Here is a 19,865-nt window from a genome sequence, read left to right on the forward strand (position 1 = left end):
CCCCAGCGCCCCCCTACCTGGTTGGTGTCCTCGCCGTGCTCCAAGTGCACGATGCCCTGGCTCCTGCCCTCCGTGTCGCTCAGCACGTCGTCCTCCGAGTCCTCCAGGAGGGACGACGAGCCCGTAGAGGAGAGCGAGGAGGTGGAAAGCCTGCGGGACTGCAGGTGCTGCGAGCTGTCCGTCCTCAGCCAGCCGCTCTCCGGGTGCGGTGGCTGTGCCTGGAGGCTGCCCTGCGCTTCTTCGCTCTCCTCGGCGGTGACGGTGAGCCGGGGGATGACGGGCGGCAGCACCCCGTTGGGGCGCCGGCAGCCCCTCTTCGCCGGGTCGGGCAGCTGCCGGGCGGCGGCGGCAGCGACGGCGGCGCAGCGAGCCTCGAAGAGGGAGCGGAGCTCCACCACGCTCAGACGCTTGGCCCGGCTGAGGTCCGGGCTGCTGTGCAGCGCCGCGCGGGGCTCCATGGCGGGGTCAGCGCCGGGCGCCTGCCGGGCAGCGTCCCAGGGCGGACGGCCCGGGGCGTGCATAGGGGAGCGCCGCGCCGCCGGGGAAAGTTCTTTGTGGCTCAGTCTCCGGTCGCTGCTCGGAGCCCGGCGGCGAGGCTCATGTCCAGCCCGCCCTCCCTGGGCAGCTCTGACTCACCCGCGGCGACAGCCGGAGCCGGCTACCGTGCCCGCTGACCCGGCGCCAGGGCCATGGGGGCGCGCTGAGCCCGCCCGCTCGCCCACCGCCCCCGCCCCGCTCCGCCTCGGCGTGAGGGGAGGAGCGAGCCGAGCAGCGCCGCGGGGAGACCCTGCCCGCCCCTTCCCCGCCGCTGCCTCCGCCCTTTTGGTTTCGCTTTCCCTGAGGTGGCCCCCGGGGAGCGGCGGAGCCCTCGGGCTGTCCCGGCGGGGCGCCTCCCGCCGTACAACTGCGCGCGCCGCCGCCCGCTCCAACGGCCGCTGCCTCGCGCCCGCCGCCCCGCGCCGGGTAACGGCTCCCCGGGCACGGCGGCTGCGCAGCGCGGGAGCGCCCCGGCCGCCCGTCCCGCCCGAGCCCCCTCCCAGCGGCGGGGGCGGCTTTGTCGCCCTGCTGGGACTCCGACCCCCTCAGGCCTGCCATTGGTGGTTTGGGGTTCGTGTGTGTCCCCCGGGGGGCGCTGCCCGCGGGACGTACCTCGGCGCACGCCCCGGCCCCCATGGCGCCGCCCGGCCCCGGTGCGAGGGCTGCCATGGCGGGACCTCGGCAGCCCTGGGAGTGGGCAGGGGGCAAGGGGCTGGCTGAGTTGTCATCAGCCCGCGGGGACTGGGTCGTTGGGTCGTTGTGCGCGAGTGACCCATCTGTTGAGTGAGCCCCGCCGACGCGCCCGCCGGGCTGCGTGGGCCGGGCTGCTGCCTCCGAGCGGGAGGTTCCCACCGACTGCGCTGGTCGGGTTTCACGTCTCGCGTGTAACATCCTCCGGCGGTTTGCCTGCGTGTGACAGAGGCTGCAGGGCAGAGCCGTCCTCCTAAAACCTGAATTTTCCATCAGTCAGCGCTTTACCTACTGAGCTGTGCTTAATCAGGTCGCCTTAAGCCCCAGGCTGCTGAGATACCCCAGCCCCCTTTACTGAATGAGTTTCAGCAAATAACACCCCCCAGCTCGGTACTTTTCTGCTTAACTCCCACTCTTTACCGAAAATGTAACCCAGGCTGGGCTGCAGCATGTGTTGTAATTGTAGCTATTAAGACCTTTGGAACAGAAAAAAACGTCCTACTGTAGGGTTACATCAGCTGAGATGATTAGTAAAATTAATAATTTTGGAACCAAATGCTAAAGTCTTCAACTTAGTTTTTGCTCATTTATCTCATTGTTTCCTTGTACTCTCCCATCTGTCTCTCACCATCTGTTGTCTCTTGCCTCGTACTTGGGCTGCGAGCTCCTCGTGAAAGGGGCTGTGCTCCTGCAACACACAATGCGGCACAGCCCAGGCTGTGGCTGGGACTCCTGGGCCCTGAGATACTATAAATAATTTGTTAACCTGTCTCAGTTAATTCAGATTATTTGATTGCAGTTTACTGTGTAACAGCCCAGTCTTGCAGGTAGTCTTTGGAAAAGTCTGTTTCAATAGGAACCACACAACTTACCTTCTCCTGAGGCAACTGCCGTGCTACTCGCAAAGCCCACAGCTTGGAAATGGTCGGGAGCAGACGGGAAGGTGGCTGGAACTTTGTAAGGAAGAATTCAGGTATCTTCAGATGCTCTGCTAGAATTAGGTGGTACCTAGCCAGGAATTTGGACAATCTGAATTTCCAGCTTAGATGGCCAAGTCTTGTGGCAGATTTAGTTCTTTGTGTAGAAGCAGTTGTGGGAGTTCTCCCAAGGAGCTGCCAAGATTTTTGTGATGGGGCAGGCAGGGGTGATAGCTACTGCCAAATTATATAAAAGCACTAGCAGTAAAGTGCCAAAGAAAATGGTTGGCAGTGCAGCTTTTTACCAACAAAGAGAAAACCAAAGGACCCGTACATGGGTATTTATTCCTTCATGATAGACTGGAATGGTTTTAAGTTCTTTCTGAAATAAGATACAGAGTCACTGCTTTTCTTACTAACTTTGTAATTAGTTCCAAATTTTATAATGCAGAGAGGCAATCTCAAAACATTAAAACCGATAAAGCCTAATACATACGTAAAGTCATAATAGTTTAATCAAAAGCATGATTTTATAATTGAGGACTTTATTAGAAGACTCGCTGTGATAAATTTATAGATGATAACAGCACAAAATGCAGAGGCCAGTTTTAAATGGGTATCCAAGGTTCCACACACACAGGTTGTAGCTGTGACAGCTTCCGTCTGCAGACAAGCAAGATAGAAAAGGGGTTTAATCCCAGCAGAGTGGTCAAGTGTGAGCTTTCACAGGCCAAACAGGAGCCCTTAATGGAGCCCTGCTGCACATGGCAGGACAGTTCAGTTTTCAGCCTCTTTTAGCCGTTGCTCTATCTGCTGATTCCGCAATTACAGGATTATTTGTGGTCTGTGATTAGGAAACATTTTAAAGGTTTCCATATTTAGTAAAACTTAACCTCAGCAACAATTCTGAGACCACCAACTCACTCCACATAGGGCTAAGATAATAGTTCTGTTATAAAATATAATTTTAAATGTTTTAATTTCAATAATGAAGATAGAAAAAATATATGGAATACATGTAATTTACATAACACATGTATAAAAATAGAAAAATGCCATTTTAATATCAATTAGTGGTGATTGGATAAGATTAGATAGGTTTAGTTGACAGCTTTTATAGCATATCAGCTTTAGGGAGCTACTGATCTCTAAAGAGTGTAAGTTTAACTCAAAGTCTTTCGATGCTACCAGGAGAATAAAGAGATTCTTCAGTCAGTTAGATATCACCACCATCTGCTTGTAAGTGTACAACTGAAAGAAGTGGTGCTGGCGTCCTGGCAAAGTGCTAATGACTTGTACTTTCCACTTGTGAAATCCTGCATTCCTGACAGCAAAGGGCTGTCAGCAATGCACTTGGCAAGAGCTGGATCTGATAAGATATAGATGTGTGTCCCTTACAGAGATGCGTTTTACAGATGGGTAAGCTGATGTACAGACCATGAATGGGTTGACTACAGACATATAGAGTCAGGGGCAGAAACAGGCACTTCAGATTTGCTCTCTGCTGCTGTAACCGCCAGATCACGTTCTCACCTCCAGAGGTAAAAAGTTTTGTTTCTTTCATTCTGATTCATATTGGTATTGCTTCTCACTGTCTCACTGCTGGGGTTTCACATTTCACACACTCCTGCTGCAAAAAGAACTTTCTGCCTTTATTTATATTGGGGGCAAAAAAGCAACAACAACAACAAATGGGAAGGAAAAAAAAAAAAAGAAGGCTATTTAATTCCCATTAAATCCCTTTCTAAACATTGTTACTGTTAATATTTGGCTTAATTTTACTTCTTTTTGGTTTGCATTCCCACAGGGTGTCTAAGCCTTGAAAATACAAAGGCAAAGAATATGCTATGGACACTTCTGAGAGATATGAAAGATTCATGTAGACAACAGTTTAGATATGATCTAGAGGGGAGACTTGAATTTTAGCTTGGTCTGCTTAGCACAAATAAAATACTTCATTGCCCACATGAGACTTTTGAGAGGGCTTAGAGTGTGATGCTGAGAAACAGTTCCCTCAGTTCCAACCTGAGCATCACCTAAGACCTGAAAAGTAATTGAGAGTTGTGATTTACATGTCTCTCTTGGATGCAACGGAACAAGCAAGATAACCTTTATAAGAAGTTATAATATCTATTTCAGGATCTAACTGTGGGAGAAAAAAAAAATATTATTAGATTTTTGTATAGGAAGACCCTTTTTCAGAACTTTGAGAAGGGTATTAATACATGGGCCTGAGAGCTGGTCAGGCCTAAGGGAAGATTCCACCTCACCCACAGGCCTTTCATGACTAAGACTAAGGTTCCCCCCCAGTGACTGAAATGAAGATCACAGCTCCACCTGGAGAGTGAAAAAGGAAAACCGTGGGTATGAATGGGCTGTCAGGAGCAACTCTGCAGAAAGATGATGCTTCTCTGCACAGAGGAGGTGGGAGCAGAGCAGGTTCTGGACTGGGCTGGCTGGCAAGCCTGGTGTAGCTGTCAGAGTCATGGTAGCAGTGAGGGTGGACAGCTTCATCGGCTAGTCACCAACTACAAATGGGCTGGGAACCCTGGTTGGGTGCTTTAGTTGCTGTCTCTGCTACTTGATAGATTAAGTGAGCAGGTTAGTGCATGTTACAATCACAACCTCTTTTTGTCAGGCAAGCATAACCAGAACAAATTATCCAAGTGCATAGCTACAGCATGCAAGAGGAGGATGAGTCTCCAAACCTAGGTTATATGATATGAAAGCAATTGCTGCAAGAAATGTGAGCTCTTTAATTTTTTAGATAGATTTTTGTAGGCTATTTGCCAAATTCCCCTATGCTGAAGGCTTGGAGAATTTTTATGTAAACTCTGGACATCTGCTCAATGAAAGACATAAAAAGAAAGGATTTAGGAATCTGCTTTTACCTAACAAGCAGCATAGCTGTAACTGAGGCAGCAATTTTAAAAATCATACCGTGGCTAGATTATTAAGATGTGAAGTGACACAAACAGTGCTTCAGGTGTCCCCTGCCCTGGGTCTCTGGCCCAGAATCTGTGGATCAGCACATGCAGAAATAACTTTTTCTGTTCTCCAGCCCTGCTCAGCTACTAGTACTGTGTAGTATTAGTCCTGAGCAACCCAGGGTCTGTAGGAAGTTGTTGACCTGAAAGGAAAATCTGAAGCTGCTGGGTAAAGACAGGAAAGATGCTGTTTGGTTTAAACAGTGGAATAAATTGGATGCAGATTCCAAGGATATGAGAGATGACTTAGCAGGGATACTGGGATTTAAACAGATCCTCAGCTAGGAGGGAGATGTAGTGTACAAGTGAGCGTGATTATATAGATCTCAGTGTATGGACCAGATGAACCTGCAAGAAAGACACAATAATCTGTGGAGGTCCCCTCGTGGCTGGAATTAAAATTACATTTCCAAATCAAGTCAATGAACAGAAGTCCCTAGAACTATTTAGCTCCCTCACAAACTCAGATGCAAGAGGGCGAGCTAGCAGGGGAGACAATATATTAATACCTCAAGCACAGCCAAAAGCTACTGCTCCCTGGGAAAAGGGGTTGCAAGTGTTTGAGATCATAAGGTAACAGCCATGAGGGTGAGAAAAGACAAAAGGATAAGGCCAGGAGCAAGGAAAGAGGATAATACAGCACCCCTGTTATCAAAATGATTCACAGCGGTCTACTCATATATAGAGATCTATATGATTACTCTATAGACAAGAGTGGGGAAATACTATGGGAATTAAGAGCTACATGGGAGGTGAAGAAAGGAGAGGTCACAACTGAGTGGAAAACACCCAGGAAGAAATACAAATTTCTCCCACATCTGCCCCATCTCGTGCAGCAGACAGTTACTGTTCTTCCTTGTGAAAGCGGGAGAATAAGGCCTTTCCTTCCCACTTCCCTCTCAGCCTGTCACCACTATTCTCCTTAGCACTCTTACTGTTGGCCTGGGGGCAAAGACATCCAGGGGATAGGATAAAATGGGGGAGGAGAAGCGGCCTGAGTGTGCTATTCCATGATAAGAAGCATGTGCCAAAAGGAGCAGCCAAGTAGCAGCATTGCTGGCTGCAGGCTTGTTAGTCTGATGTGTGAACCGTGCACTCCCTCCCTGGCATGGCTGCACCTTTGTAGAAGAGCATCTGAGATACTCTCATGGTTTCTGCTTGTATTTTGCCTACTCTTAGCTTAAATAAATCATCTTCTGTAACTGTCATTTTAGCAGAAAATCCACACAAAAATGTCATAACAAAACAAGAGGAAGTTTCGCTGTCTTGTGATTGAGATGATTACAGGTAACACTTCACCCTAACAACCACGTTCCTCATAGTTCCCTGTGAGCTGACTGTGAGAGCTTCGTTATGAAGATTTAATTTAAACATAATTACTCCAGCGAAACCACTTATTAACTTTACACTTTAAGTAAGTGTTGTGGTTTAACACCAGCCAGCAACTAAGTACCACGCAGCCACTCACTCATTCCTCCCCCACCCACAGCGGGATGGGGACGAGAATCAGGGGAAAAAAAAAACAAACAAAAAAAAAACAAACAAAAAAAAAAACCAAAAACTTGCAGGTTGGGATAAAAACAGTTTAACAGGACAGCAAACAAAGAAATAAACAACAACAATAATAACAATAAAAGCATATAGAAAGTGAGGGGTACACAACGCGATTACTCACCACCCAGAAAAACAACGCACAGCCCACTCCTGAGCAGCAATACCTGCCCCCCCCAGGAGAGCTCCCCCAGTTTATATACCGAGCATGGCACCATATGGTATTGAATATCCCTTGGGCTAGTTTGGGTCAGCTGTCCTGCCTGTGTCCCCTCCCAGCTTCCGGTGAATGTTAACTCTGTCCTAGACAAACCCAGGACAGTAAGCACAGCTGTTATTTTTGGCTAGCCATTTATAGCATCCTCAGAGCATCATGACACATTCGTCTGTGCTTACAGTAATGCTCACTTTAAATTCTGTGGATTTACTTCTGGTTTATAATAGTGTAAAGAAGAGCAGGGTATATGTCTCATGGTGTACACAGGCAGACTGTTTCTAGAAGTTTAATTTCACATGTTCACCCTGCAACTCAGGGGTGTACTTAAAGAACAAATCATGGTTCTTCACTGTCAGAATTGATTAAAAGATATCTCAGCAAGAGGCTATTCCGCTTTTAACACATTGAAAAGTATAAATTATAACCCTCCTTCCAGATTATGGAGAAAAGCTGAAAGTGTGAAATAATTAGATTTTTACAAAGATTAAAGCAGAAACTAATGTTTTCCACAGAAAGCATCCCTAGCAGCTTTTATCATAACGATATGTTACTACACAAATATGGTAAAAAAAATTTATATCCCAATAGTAATTTCTTATGGAACAATTTCATAGCTGGGTCAGGGCAGGGGGGAGGTTTAATCCATAAAATATTTCTTTGTCCACACAGTTTGCTTTGCCAGTTCATTTGGGAGTGCTGCATTAAAAATCAAATAGATCCTGAAAAGTCATAGGCACACTATAGTGGTATTATTGATGCCGTATGAGTGTATTCTAAGGAAAAGGTAAGAAGGAGTAATTACTAAGCAATGTGCAAACAGCTTTTCTTTAATATGAAGGTCTAGTTTGCACTTGTGCAAAATTACTCATACTTAGAATGTCTTTTAGCATTTTTTAGGATATATAGATGTTCTTCACCATGAGATAATTGCAAATTAGTGCCAATATGTTTACAATAATGTTCACTTTTTCCTGCATATTCCCAGCATGTCTGTTGGCACACACATGTGCCCAGCTTTTTAAACTAAATCACAGTATGATGAAGAACTTGACACGGATTTTTATTCAGAAGACTTGATTGTTTGTCCTCTGGAATCAACTGAAATATAGAATAAAAACTGGAATACAAGATAGAATAAAAATTAAAATAATTTGCAAAAATATTCAGGAAATGTTTTATCTGTTTTGTTGTTGTTATTGTTTCATAAAAAATTTTTTGCATTGTTTTTATTTATTTGCCTCTGAGAAGTACTTACACATGTTTTATTTACTTGAAATCATAGGAACAAATTGATCACTAGTATAACTACATGCTTACTGTCACTGTCTTCAAAGGGTTTTCACTACCTGCATGTGGCATGTTTTTTAGGCGGAGAGTGTTGCAAAGGAGCGTGTTGTGTAATGACTTCCTCCAGCCGATCATAAGCATGTGAGGGAAAAGAGTGATCTATGAACATCAAAAGAAGTGCAGCAGAATTAAAATACAGCATGAGAAGAACATTTCCAGCCTCACTGCTCAGGTGCGCGCTGTACCGTAGGCTGGTACCTCTGTACCGGCCCGTCCATCTGGCCCGGGCGCCGCGTTCCAGAACCGCGGACAGCTCCCGAGCGCCGGGGACTGCCGGGTCCTTCCACCGCCGGGAAACCAAACCCGCCCCGGCCGAACCCGCCCCGGCCGAACCCACCCCGGCCGAACTCAGCCCGGCCAAACCCACCCCGGCCGAACCCGCCCCAGCCGAACCCACCCCGGCTGAACCCACCCCTGCCGAGCTCACCCCTGCCGAACCAACCCCGGCTGAACCCACCCCGGCCAAACCCACCCCGGCCCCAGCGGAGCTGGACTTTGGTGTGTCCACACAAGCTCTGGATAGCTTGCTTTGGTAGTGCCAATCCTTGTCAGGCTATTGGTGCCCAGGCAGTGTTTAAGACCAAAACAAAGCTTCATGTTTGTACTGTTAGGTCAGCGGTTCTGTCTTCAAAACAGAGAACCCATATTTTGTCATCATCTAGAGGTTCCCAAAACTACCACCACCAGTAAAGCCTCTGAAAAGTGTCTGGTAAGATTCTTGAACACTTAAGCAGTGATAACACTGTAACCGTAATGATGCTGCTAATGCAAACATGACATAACCATTCATGCTGTGTAGCCAATCACAATGGACAGCCTATTGTACTAGATGTTGCAAGAGGAAATCCATATAAAAAGTAGATAAAATAACATATAAAATATATGATTAAGGTCTGGTTCTTCCAAGGTTTTTCTGTGGTAATATGCATGAAGTTTTAATTACATTTTTTTACATTACTTTAAAAGTGAAGTGGGTAGTAGACTGCATGGAAATTAATCTCTGTTTTTTGCATTAAAGAAATATTAACTCTCAATTTCTGCTGAAGTAAATCAATAATGGGTACCGTAAGAAGTTCTACTTTCCCTAGGACCATGTATCTGTCTCTTTAATTTCTTATTTTTTTTTTAAATCAGAACATAAATTGCTCTGTCTTCTCTTTCAGCCTAGTGGATAAATTCTGAGATTTCCTACACCATTCTTATTACGGGTTTCTTCAATTCTGTACATGAATAAACTACCCAGGACCCTGCTGCAAAAGTTAATGCTGACATATCCATTTGCTGAGCTAATATCTGGCACTTGTCTTTGGTGTTCCTGCCATTGCTGAGAGCACAAAGAGTTCTCTTCAGTAGCTGAACTGGGATTGCAGATCATTAGATTTGGTTTCCCTCTCTGTTTCTGTTTCCGATACAGCAGATTGGTTGAAAAAGACACAGAAAGCAAGACAGAGTTAAACCATCCATTCTTCCTCATAAGGAACTACATTACTATAGTATAAGCCAGAGGTGGTCAATCTTTCAGCAGATGCTTCTGATGCCTCTGACAGAATAGGTGGCTCAGCAATCAAGTATTCCTCCAACCTCCTGAACATACGGTGTTTTCCACTGTTTCATCTTTCCTATGGGACTAGTTGCACACTTTATCCTCACAAATGGTGATAAACAAAATAGCCCTGCAAAAGTACTAGGGGAAAAATACTCCATGCTTTTACTGGCATAAATAATTATTAACAGAGAATTAACATAATGGCAAAAATAGAGAAGAAAAAAAAAAAAAGAAAAAAAAAGTCACGGGTATTTTACTCATACATACAACACATTGTTGCCTTAGGTAAGTACCATTTTGCAAGCTGCATAAGGACCAGACAGGAAGCAAGGAAAACAACAGACTCTTTGAAACTGCAAGGAGAAGACCTTTGTTTCCCTAGTGGGGTTGTTATCAGCCTGAAAAAAGACTCTTCGCTTTCAGCTATGTTTTGATTTGGTTTGGTTTGGTTTTTTTTGTTTCATTTCATTTTGTTTGTGTGTCTTTTTGTTTTTTAAGATGGCAATAGTGACAATTAGTTGTGATGTTTATTAACTTCTGTGTATCAGTTGGAGGAAAAAGAAATCCTATTTCTCTTATAATGTTATCAAAATACTTGTCAAAGAGTTTGAGAAGTTGCCTCATGAGGACATATGCACCTTTAGAAGTGGAAACTCTAAGCTGAGATGATCCAGGGACAATGACATGAGGTGTCTAGGGTGTTTGTTTGCTGGATTTCCTTTTAATTCTAGGAACTGCATTTCCCTCACAGGAAGTTTTTGGTAATTCTCCTGAAAATCTTTTCCCCTTTGATACACAAGCATATGGATTCCTTGAAAACAATGTTATCTGTAGGTTTCGTCATCTAAATAGATTGGCAGAATTTTGGCTGAGAGTAATAATAGGGGAATTGAGCTGCACTTCACACAGAAAATGCCTCATGGCTGGTTAGATGTTCATACATAATCATATATCCCCCCCTGTTTTTCAGATTGTCACATGAAGATCAAACTCACAAAGAGCTATTCAAAGAGGGTGAATGGATAAAGGTCTCCCTGAAACAATGACAGAGATTAATCAAAGCACACCTTTTCAAAGGTAGGCAACTGAAAATTAACTGTCTTCATAATTCATTTGTATATAACATTGAACGATAAAGTTCATTTATAGCTTAACAAGGGTGCTGATAAATCAAATCTCTAAGGCCGTGTTGTCCTGCCCAGTTGCAGGCCAAAAGAAAAAAAAAAAAAACAACAACCAACCACCCAATTACTGGCACAAGAAAACCACTAGTGGCCAAATTGAAACTCGTTCCAGGGAAAGAGGGAGATGATCAGAGGGAGAGGGAGAGAGAAACACAGGGAGAGAAAGAGTCTTGAGATACGAGAACGGAAATACACCAGCCATCTAATACCTCTTGGGGTGATCCTCTCTTGCCTGGCTCACACATCACCACCAGATGGCCCCGGAGGAACTTGGATGAAGAACTGGTCACTCGTTTCAAAGGTAGATGTGCGTTTAAAACTGTAATCTGTCTAATTTCCAAGGGTGCCAGCTGCCAAAAAAAAAAAAAAAGAAAAGGCAACCAAAGACAAAACCCAAAGAAACACAAACACCAGCAAAAAAACCCCCACAACAACAACAGAAACAAACAAGCAAAAAATTCCAACAACAACAAAAACCAAAACAAAACAAACCACAAAACCAAAAACTAACAACCCCCCACACACAAAGAAACAAACAAACAAAAAACACAAAACAAAACAAAACAAAAACCCACGTCCAAAAGTCTAGATGTATGAGGCTGGAGAGCTTGAACAGCTCCAGGTACAAATGCTTGGATTAGAATCCACATCTCGAGTCCTAGGATGTTTGGATGCAGTATCATGGTTCAGTATAAAACCACAAAAGATGATGCACTAATACAAGGGTGATATAGAATTCACAGTAGAAATGGGAATGTATTATGTGACATGCCTGAGTTCATCCTTTCATTCTATTTGGCACTTGCAAAGTCACAATATCACATGCAGCTTTGGGTATCTTGCTTCAGGAGAGGTGGAGACCACATGGAATTGGAGAGAATTCAAAGGAGAAGAGCAAAGATGAACAAAAGTTCTGCAAAACATAACCAGTGTGCAAAGCCTGAAAAAAAATGGCTTGTGAAGCTGTTCGATGAAGAGCTTTGTTGACCAGTTGCAGAAAGCAGCTGGCATTGTGGGCAGAGCCCTGAGTTAAAATCTGCAAGTTTAGTGGTGAAGAGTAGGTAGGACGTTGGTGCCATGAGCCAGAGAATGAGAGGTAACAAATTCTGGAACAGGCAGTCTCTTGAGGTCCCCTTCAGGTTCATTTTCTAAGATGTCTAGGAGATCCTTTGTTGGGGAATTAACAGTTACACATGTCAGGGGAAAAGCACTCAATGCTAATTCCAACACCTTCAGGAATTCCACCAAAAACTTTTCTAGAAAAGGTGAAGTACGTTGTTTTCAGGCAGCCCAGGCCTTTTGACACAGGTAGGTCATACAAATGTAAACTTAATTACAGAGCAGAGTTTAAGAGACAAGGAGACCTTAATTTCTAGCCCTCAGTGGTGTCCCAAAGGTTTTTGCACACTTTGGAAAGGGGATTCAACTCAGACTTTCCTGTTCACTTCTTCCAGGTGCAAGGTGTTGTGGGGACCTCTGCTAGCTCTTCATTTCTTGAAGAGAGGCAAGCACTCAGTAGTTAAGCACTAGAGGTCAAAAGTGCAATTCTTCTTATCTCTCATCTACACTGTTGGAGCTAAGCATTTCATGAATATATTCTCATAGATGCTTGAATTACTACAGTGGTACTTTCCAAGATCTGTATTATCTCCCGCCTATGATCACTTGAAATTCCTGGGCTGGAAGCTCACAGCCTGCGAGGCATTCTTTCTGGTCAGTGTGCACAGCACACACCTGACCCACAAATGAAGGAGACTGATTTTCCAAACACACAACAGCCACAGCAAGCAAATCCTATTTTTCAGATGAGAGTATTAACCCTGGAAGCAAAAAATTTTGTTGTAAGTCCTCTTTGGCCTAAATTCTAATGTGGAAAGCACTCCACATCCATAGCTGTAGGATAAGCCATCTTCACTCCTCTGACAGGCTGATGTAATGCTGTGTAAACATCCAAATCACCTTGCTACTCTATACCTGTATCAAAAAGTGTTGCTGTGCTTTTCAGTGTTCATATGTCTCCCACCCTGGAGGAATGTCCTATGGAAATCTGCATAGCCAGACAAGAATACAAAGCACTGTAGTCCAGCCCTGTAAAATATTACCAATAACTGAATAGTGCATCCTTCCCCTGCTTCCAAATAGAGATGCACACATTGACTATGCCTTATCCTGAGGGACACAGCAGGAAATAGTCATTTATGTACTGATTTGTTTATGTATTTTACTCTTCAAACACCACATTATAATCAATATAGACACCTTCCCCTTCAATGATAAATTTAAATTGTTAATTTTTACTGCAGAGTGTAGTACTGTGTACCCAAGTTAGGGGCCCTTTTAGGTGGACCAGATTACACCTTTGCCTTACAGTGTACTGCCATGAGAGACAGAAAAGTATTCTAAACTCATAACATCTATGGTTTATTAGAACAAAAATTAGAAAAAAATAAGGCAAAGCAAACAGGAATTGCAATACGTCGTCTTTACTAAGGCTGCAAGACTTAAATTCATATAAAGACTTTAAAAGCAGTTTATATAAGAAATAGGCAGTTAAAACATCTATTTCGGAGCTTTTTTTAACATATGTATTATTACAACTTTAGAGAGATTCCTAAACCTGCAGTTTACAGAATCTGGAGGCCAAATCTGTGTCAGACTCAAAAACAACTGAAAAACAGAGCAGACTGAAAACCCTTGGCAGAGGCTGTAACAAATGCCAAACACGCAGGGCACAGTCAGCTGCCAGCAGTGAGACAGAGAGTTCCACAGCGTGTATAGCACAGCAACAGGAATTTAGTGAACAAATCCAAATTCTGACATGGTATACAGCTAAGTGGGTGTGTGGCTCTGCACAGCAACAACGAATATCACTACAAATAAAAGCTGTGGCCTTTTTCTAAAAAAAAATTTAAAACCTAAAGGGCTTACCTGTAACAATAGTTGCTGTGCAGCAAGAACCCCAAAAAGCCAAAGTCACAATCTCAAACTTCCAAAAATGTATTATTCAGTTACTGAATACCAAAAATCTTCAGGATAATAATTTGCTTATATTAATTTGATGGATGTTTCCAATTTTTACTTCGCACTTGTGCAGTCTTTCTGGAACGGAACGCATCCAGGACCAATTGTTTAATGTTCAGATGTCAGGTTGATTCTCTCCTAACTGTCACTCTACTTTTTTGTGCTTATCAAATGTTAGAAGTCTCAAGGAGCTGCTTTATTATGCAGGCAGCCCTGGGGACAAATCTCTGGGTAAACAAAATATAATCCTGCAGAGAATTATGGCCTTTCATGAGAGAGGATTTCCTGTTTCTTTTGGTTTATAATTAACAGAGGCCTCTGAGACGATGTCGATGATCCCAAAATCAGCTTTCTCCCTTACCCACTAAACCTATCTGAATGAAAGCTGAGTTTGGTTTTAGGGCAGAAATGCCTTCAAAAATTCCTTCACTTTAAATTCACACCTCACCTTGTAGTAATATCTCACTTGCGGAGCAGGTGCTCGAACAACTTTCTCACACAAAAAGCCTCCTTGCAACACTTGCAATACATCCAGCAACATGCACCTGGCAACAGCCTGCGCCTGAATAAGTCAACATCTGCAGCACCTGTTTGGTGGCCCCTGACTGTGGGAACTCAGCAGGAGTCCATACATGCAGTTCAGGTGAATACTGAGGAAGGGATCTGGGAAAAAAGGAGGAATGATGCAATCAAGTGAAGTGGGAGTTGCGATATTTGTCATAGTTTTGTGGGTAAAAAGCTTTCTCCATACTTCCGCTAGATCATTGAAATATACGCTGGAGTGTGCCCACCTGGCTTTGGGTACTTGTGCTAAGTTCTGCTCTCGGCTCCAGGAGTGGCTGAATGGTTTTACATTTGGTGGGACACCCAGAAAGATGGATAATCTCATTAACAATGTCTCCACAGTGTGGGATAATAGAAATATTTGAGAAAGCTAAGCTTTGGTACATCTCCAGTAAAAGCTACAAGAAGGATCCTGGAAGTGAAAATCACACAGAATCACAGGATGTTAGGGATTGGAAGGGACCTCAAAAGATAATCGGTTCCAGTCCCACTGCTGGAGCAGGAACACCTAGATGAGGTTACACAGAAATGCATTCAGGCAGGTTTTGAATGTCTCCAGAGAAGGAGACTCCACAACCTCCCTGGGCAGCCTGTTCCAGTGTTCTGTTACCCTCACTGAGAAGAAGTTTCTTCTCACATTCAAGTGGAACCTCTTGTGTTCCAGTTTGTACCAGTTGCCCCATGTCTTACCATTGGTTGTCACTGAGAAGAGCCTGGCTCCATCCTCGTGACACTCAGCCTTTATATATTCATAAACATTAATGTGGTCACCCCTCAGCCTCCTCTCCTCTTCTCCAAGCTAAAGAGCCCCAGCTCCCTCAGCCTTTCCTCATACGGGAGATGTTCCACTCCCTTCATCATCTTTGTTGCCCTGTGCTGGACTCTCTCCAGCAGTTCCCTGTCCTTCCTGAACTGAGGGGCCTGGAACTGGACACAATATTCCAGGTGTGGTCTCACCAGGGCAGAGTAGAGGGGAAGGAGAACCTCTCTCGACCTACTAACCACCCCCCTTCCAATACACCCCAGGATGCCATTGGCCTTCCTGGCCACAAGGGCACAGTGCTGGCTCATGGTCATCCTGCTGTCCACCAGGACCCCCAGGTCCCTTTCCCCTATGCTGCTCTCTAACAGGTCATTCCCCAGCTTATACTGGAACCTGGGATTGTTCCTGCCCAGATGCAAGACTCTACACTTGTCCTTGTTATATTTCATTACATTTTTCCCCGCCCAACTCTCCAGCCTGTCCAGATCCTGCTGGATGGCAGCACAGCCTTCTGGCATGTCAGCCACTCCTCCCAGCTTGGTGTCATCAGCAAACTTGCTGGGAGTGCACTCTATTCCCTCATCCAAGTCTGCTGATTCGCTGGAATTCTATTCTCAGTATACTGACTGAGATTTATTATCACTTGACCTCTTTCTTCAAAAACAATTCTTACTAGAAGCAGCATTGTAACTGCACACTTGAGTACATTCAATACCCAGTCAAAACTTCCAAGAGGACTTCCTGAAATTTCAGACATATCTATCAGCTAAATTCTCTGCCTGTTTTGATTTTGTTTGTTTTACATTAATTTATCTAAGTTATATAATTCAGTAACTTTTTGTTTTATACTAAAGTATGACCTTGCATATAATTCTGGAAGGAAGGGAAATAAGAAGTGCTGTGACAGGGAGAAATCATGCCAGGCCTACACCACAATCACAGAGCATGTGTCATTTTCTTCTCCTGTTTCCCTCTTCCTTTTCTTGTTCTGTGATAGACAAGCTAAGAAAACTGGAGATCATAGAGCTAAAAGATTTTGACATGTTAACAGTCTGAATGCAGAAACAGAATCACCTTCTAGCTGTGAGCCATGAGAGCTGCATTTTGTTTGATGTGCAATGACTTGCATGGGTGGTGTTACCTCTTCTTCCCCTTGGTCAGAGGACACATTTGTGGAGCAGCAAACACTCAAAGTTTTATTGCTCATCCTGTTTGTCTGCAGACACCTTTTATTCTGTTCACAGCTGTCCTGCTTTGGGAAGTTCTCTGAAACAAGAAACCACTAATCACAGTTTACCTGTTAAGATTCACATTCAAAACTGTATGAAAAATTAGGACTGCTTAAGGGCAGAACAATCACTTTTAAGTGGAGGAAACGCCTGCTTCAAGAAACAACTGGTAACATGATCTCCATTGCTGACACACACTGATCAACTATCAGATCTGTTATACTTTCACAAAGAAAGTGTGATGTCAGGTTTCTGGATGCCTATCCTGAAAGGGGGTGTGTGAGGATATGCATGAGAATGGGAAAATTCTCTCTTATTTCCTCTCTGCTGATGGGTCAATTTATAGGAAAGATGCACACTTGATTTTACAAGATTTTTTTGTTTCTCTGCCTTTCCCTGCTTGGTTCCATCTTTTCTCCAAACTAGAACACTCATTAGTATTTGCTAATTCTTTCCATTCTTTAAATGTCCTGTGAGACAGCTTTATATTAATGTACCAAAACAGAGCCAAATGCCTTTGTATTTGTTGTTGCCTAATAGTGTGTGGCCTCTGTTATGATTTCATGGAACAGCTCCAAGTCTTGGGTTTTTTGTTAAATGGATGTTATTGTGAATGATGAACAAATAGATTAATGTGTTAACTCACTACAGTTTATTAAGGTAATCAGAAATGAAACATAGCAATGGCCATATCACAGGTATCTAACAATAAATCAGAGTTATGGCATGCCCTATGCCTTTGAATCCACCCTTGTGCCTGAGCCTTGAGCCACATCATGCTGACTCCACCCCTGCTCCCAACTGCAAGCATGCACATTCCTCCCAGGAAAACATCACCTAGAGCTATCACCCAAAGGAAAGAAGCTCCACTGGAGGTTCTTCTCTAGGCAAAAGCAGGAGAGAGGTGAGCTCAGCGTAGAGCCGTTGTTCTGGACAGCACGCATGCAGCGAAGACAGTAGGGGGAATCTTTCTCCCAGGCCATGAAGAAGCAGTCATCTTACAATTTTCACCATAAAGTTTACAGGTATATTGCAATTCTTGTGGGCTGACTAGAACAAGGTCCAGAGTTTTCATCAACTTTTTTACATTACAATATCAAGAACAAAGTAACAGTAAGCCCTTTCTACTGGCAAACTGCTGTCCAGTAGAATGAGCCTTGGGTTTCAACTGGGGAATAAACAAGGTGATCTCTGGGCAAGGAGAGTTGCTCACACATCAGGAAATATTATAGACCAGAGTTTTCCACAAACATTGCCACTTGACTATCACTAAAAAATACAGCCAACTCAATGCAACTACTGAACATCTTGCAATTTTCTCCCACAGACTAATATTTTGAACTCAGCCCAAACTTCCATGCCCATCTTCACAAGCTGTGAAATCTTTTTATGAAGTCACCATTGTTTTAATTAACTCTGAAACATACTGCAGAGCTCTCATGTGCTCCTGTGCCACTGCACAGCAGCTCTTGGGTGTGGGTGTTAGGAAGTACTCTCTAGTTCACAGAAATGGAAATGCATTAAATTGGGTTGAACATTATAAGATACCTGCAGGGGAATGTTACCAGATCCTTTATAGGGTAATGTCCTTTTTCTCTATCTTCCAACAGATATCAGCCTTTTATTCTCCTTTTGTTAGTGTTGGTAATGCACAACTTACGCTGTTTGTTTATGACAGTGGATCCTGAGCTGTTATTATACGAGCACACATGTCCTCTGCAGTTTTTTTTCTGTTGAGACCCACACTAGCTAAACAGCATTACAGCAGCCAGTGGTTCTGGGCAATGTGCTACTTACAGCTCCATATAGGCAAATATCAAATCTGAAAGTCCATTGTGAACAGTTATAGACACCTTTTTGCATCAACAGAGAGCATGCTGTTACTCACTAGTGGTTGTGATGAATGAATTAGCCATCCCTTTTTCTGTCAACATTGTAGGAATAATATATGATCCTGTGTGAAAAAGTAAATAAGAATAGAAAGCCACGCACATCTACTAGCAAGCAGCTGGAGGGGAGTGCTAACACTAGAGTGCTGATAGCGAAGACACCTATCAAACTCTGTCACAGTTTTACAAGGCTGGCTGACGGTGCCAGGAAGTTAAAATATCTTTGCTGAAACTTATAGGTCTGGGGGGATCTATCATGTAAAAGCAAGTTATGAAGCAAATCTTATTCCCTTATTCCTCTGCATGATCTGGCAAAGAAAGTAAGAGAAGCACGTAGCTGGCAATGGCTCTGATTCAGGAAAGATTGAGAGAGAGAGAGAAACTGCATCCCTCTGCATAGTCTTAACTTTGATGGAAGTAATTTCTGGCTTCCTCTGCCTCAGCATAATTAATAAATTAAAAAAAATTCAACACGAACTACAGGGCTTCCAGGGCAGTGTGAGCAATCCAGTACTGGAGCATAGTAGCACTGTAGAGACACCAAATATGGTGATGGTGAGCATAAGATCCAGAACCATTAATCACTCTGCATAAAATCACAAGCTATTAAAAAAAATATATGTTTTGCTGTTCTTGCTTGGTCTTCTTGCTTTGGATCCTCCCTGTGCCAAAGCTGGCCAATTTATGGAATAGTCAGCCATGCAAGAGCTGCCAGATGTACTGAATGGTAGTCCTGGCTTTGTGCACCATCTGCCATCAAGGAGGAACACAGAGAACTTCTTCCTCTGCCTCCTCCTGTCACCATGGTTTCAGCACTGTCTCCAGACAATGTCACTGTATCTTCCCTTTGGGGTGGACCACCCCTGCATCCCACCCCCTGCACTGGGAGCTCTCCTCACAACCCTCATGACTCAAATCCCATCCCATCCATTTTTCCCAGTCTCCTTTTCCCTCTCCCTTGGCCATGCTGCTGGCAGCAATAGTTATATAGATTAGTGGCTGCAGTGTGATTAAGTTATTTTGTCCCTGTCCTTTTCCATGTAGTGAGAAGCTGTGAGCCAACTTTGGATCCAAGACTAGCCTGCCAGCCTTTGTACATTTGCAGATATAGCTGATAGAAACTAAGTGCATTTGAGAGATTTTCAAGTTAGGTCCTGAGAGACTGACATCCCCTGAAGGTGGTGCTAATACTCACAATTAGTTTCTAAAACCTGCTTCTATTAATATGCTCACAAATTGATTTTCAGTGTGACTAGGCTATAGATTTAAAAAAAAAAAAAAAGTGGACAAGTCTCATGCTAAATATAGTAGCAGTTATAGACCCCTCAGTGATCAAAAAACAAAGCTACCTAGGAATATAGGAAATGAATAAAGATTTGAGTTGCTTCTCCCACATGCTTCATTGCTCCCCTCATCATAATTC

The 19,865-nt window shown here is 44.0% G+C and overlaps 1 protein-coding gene and 1 long non-coding RNA gene across 3 annotated transcripts in view; one reads left to right on the plus strand and one right to left on the minus strand.

Annotated features, from left to right (window-relative positions):
* ITPKA (inositol-trisphosphate 3-kinase A) overlaps positions 1–731 on the minus strand; it is a 44,462-nt gene extending 43,731 nt beyond the window's left edge. For both annotated transcript variants that reach the window (XM_082058972.1, XM_082058971.1), the window contains exon 1: positions 18–731. In XM_082058972.1, the coding sequence (XP_081915098.1) occupies positions 18–521 (504 nt within the window). In that variant the 5' untranslated portion in view covers positions 522–731. The remainder of the gene's footprint in view (positions 1–17) is intronic.
* Positions 148–11,384, plus strand: LOC309442776. Its single transcript, XR_014184694.1, has 3 exons — positions 148–261; positions 8,268–8,418; positions 10,763–11,384. It is a non-coding gene; the product is annotated as an uncharacterized lncRNA (long non-coding RNA).
* The last annotated feature ends 8,481 nt before the right edge of the window (positions 11,385–19,865 follow it).

Source organism: Streptopelia decaocto, assembly GCF_964273445.1.
Source record: "Streptopelia decaocto genome assembly, chromosome: 7".
NCBI lineage: Eukaryota > Metazoa > Chordata > Aves > Columbiformes > Columbidae > Streptopelia > Streptopelia decaocto.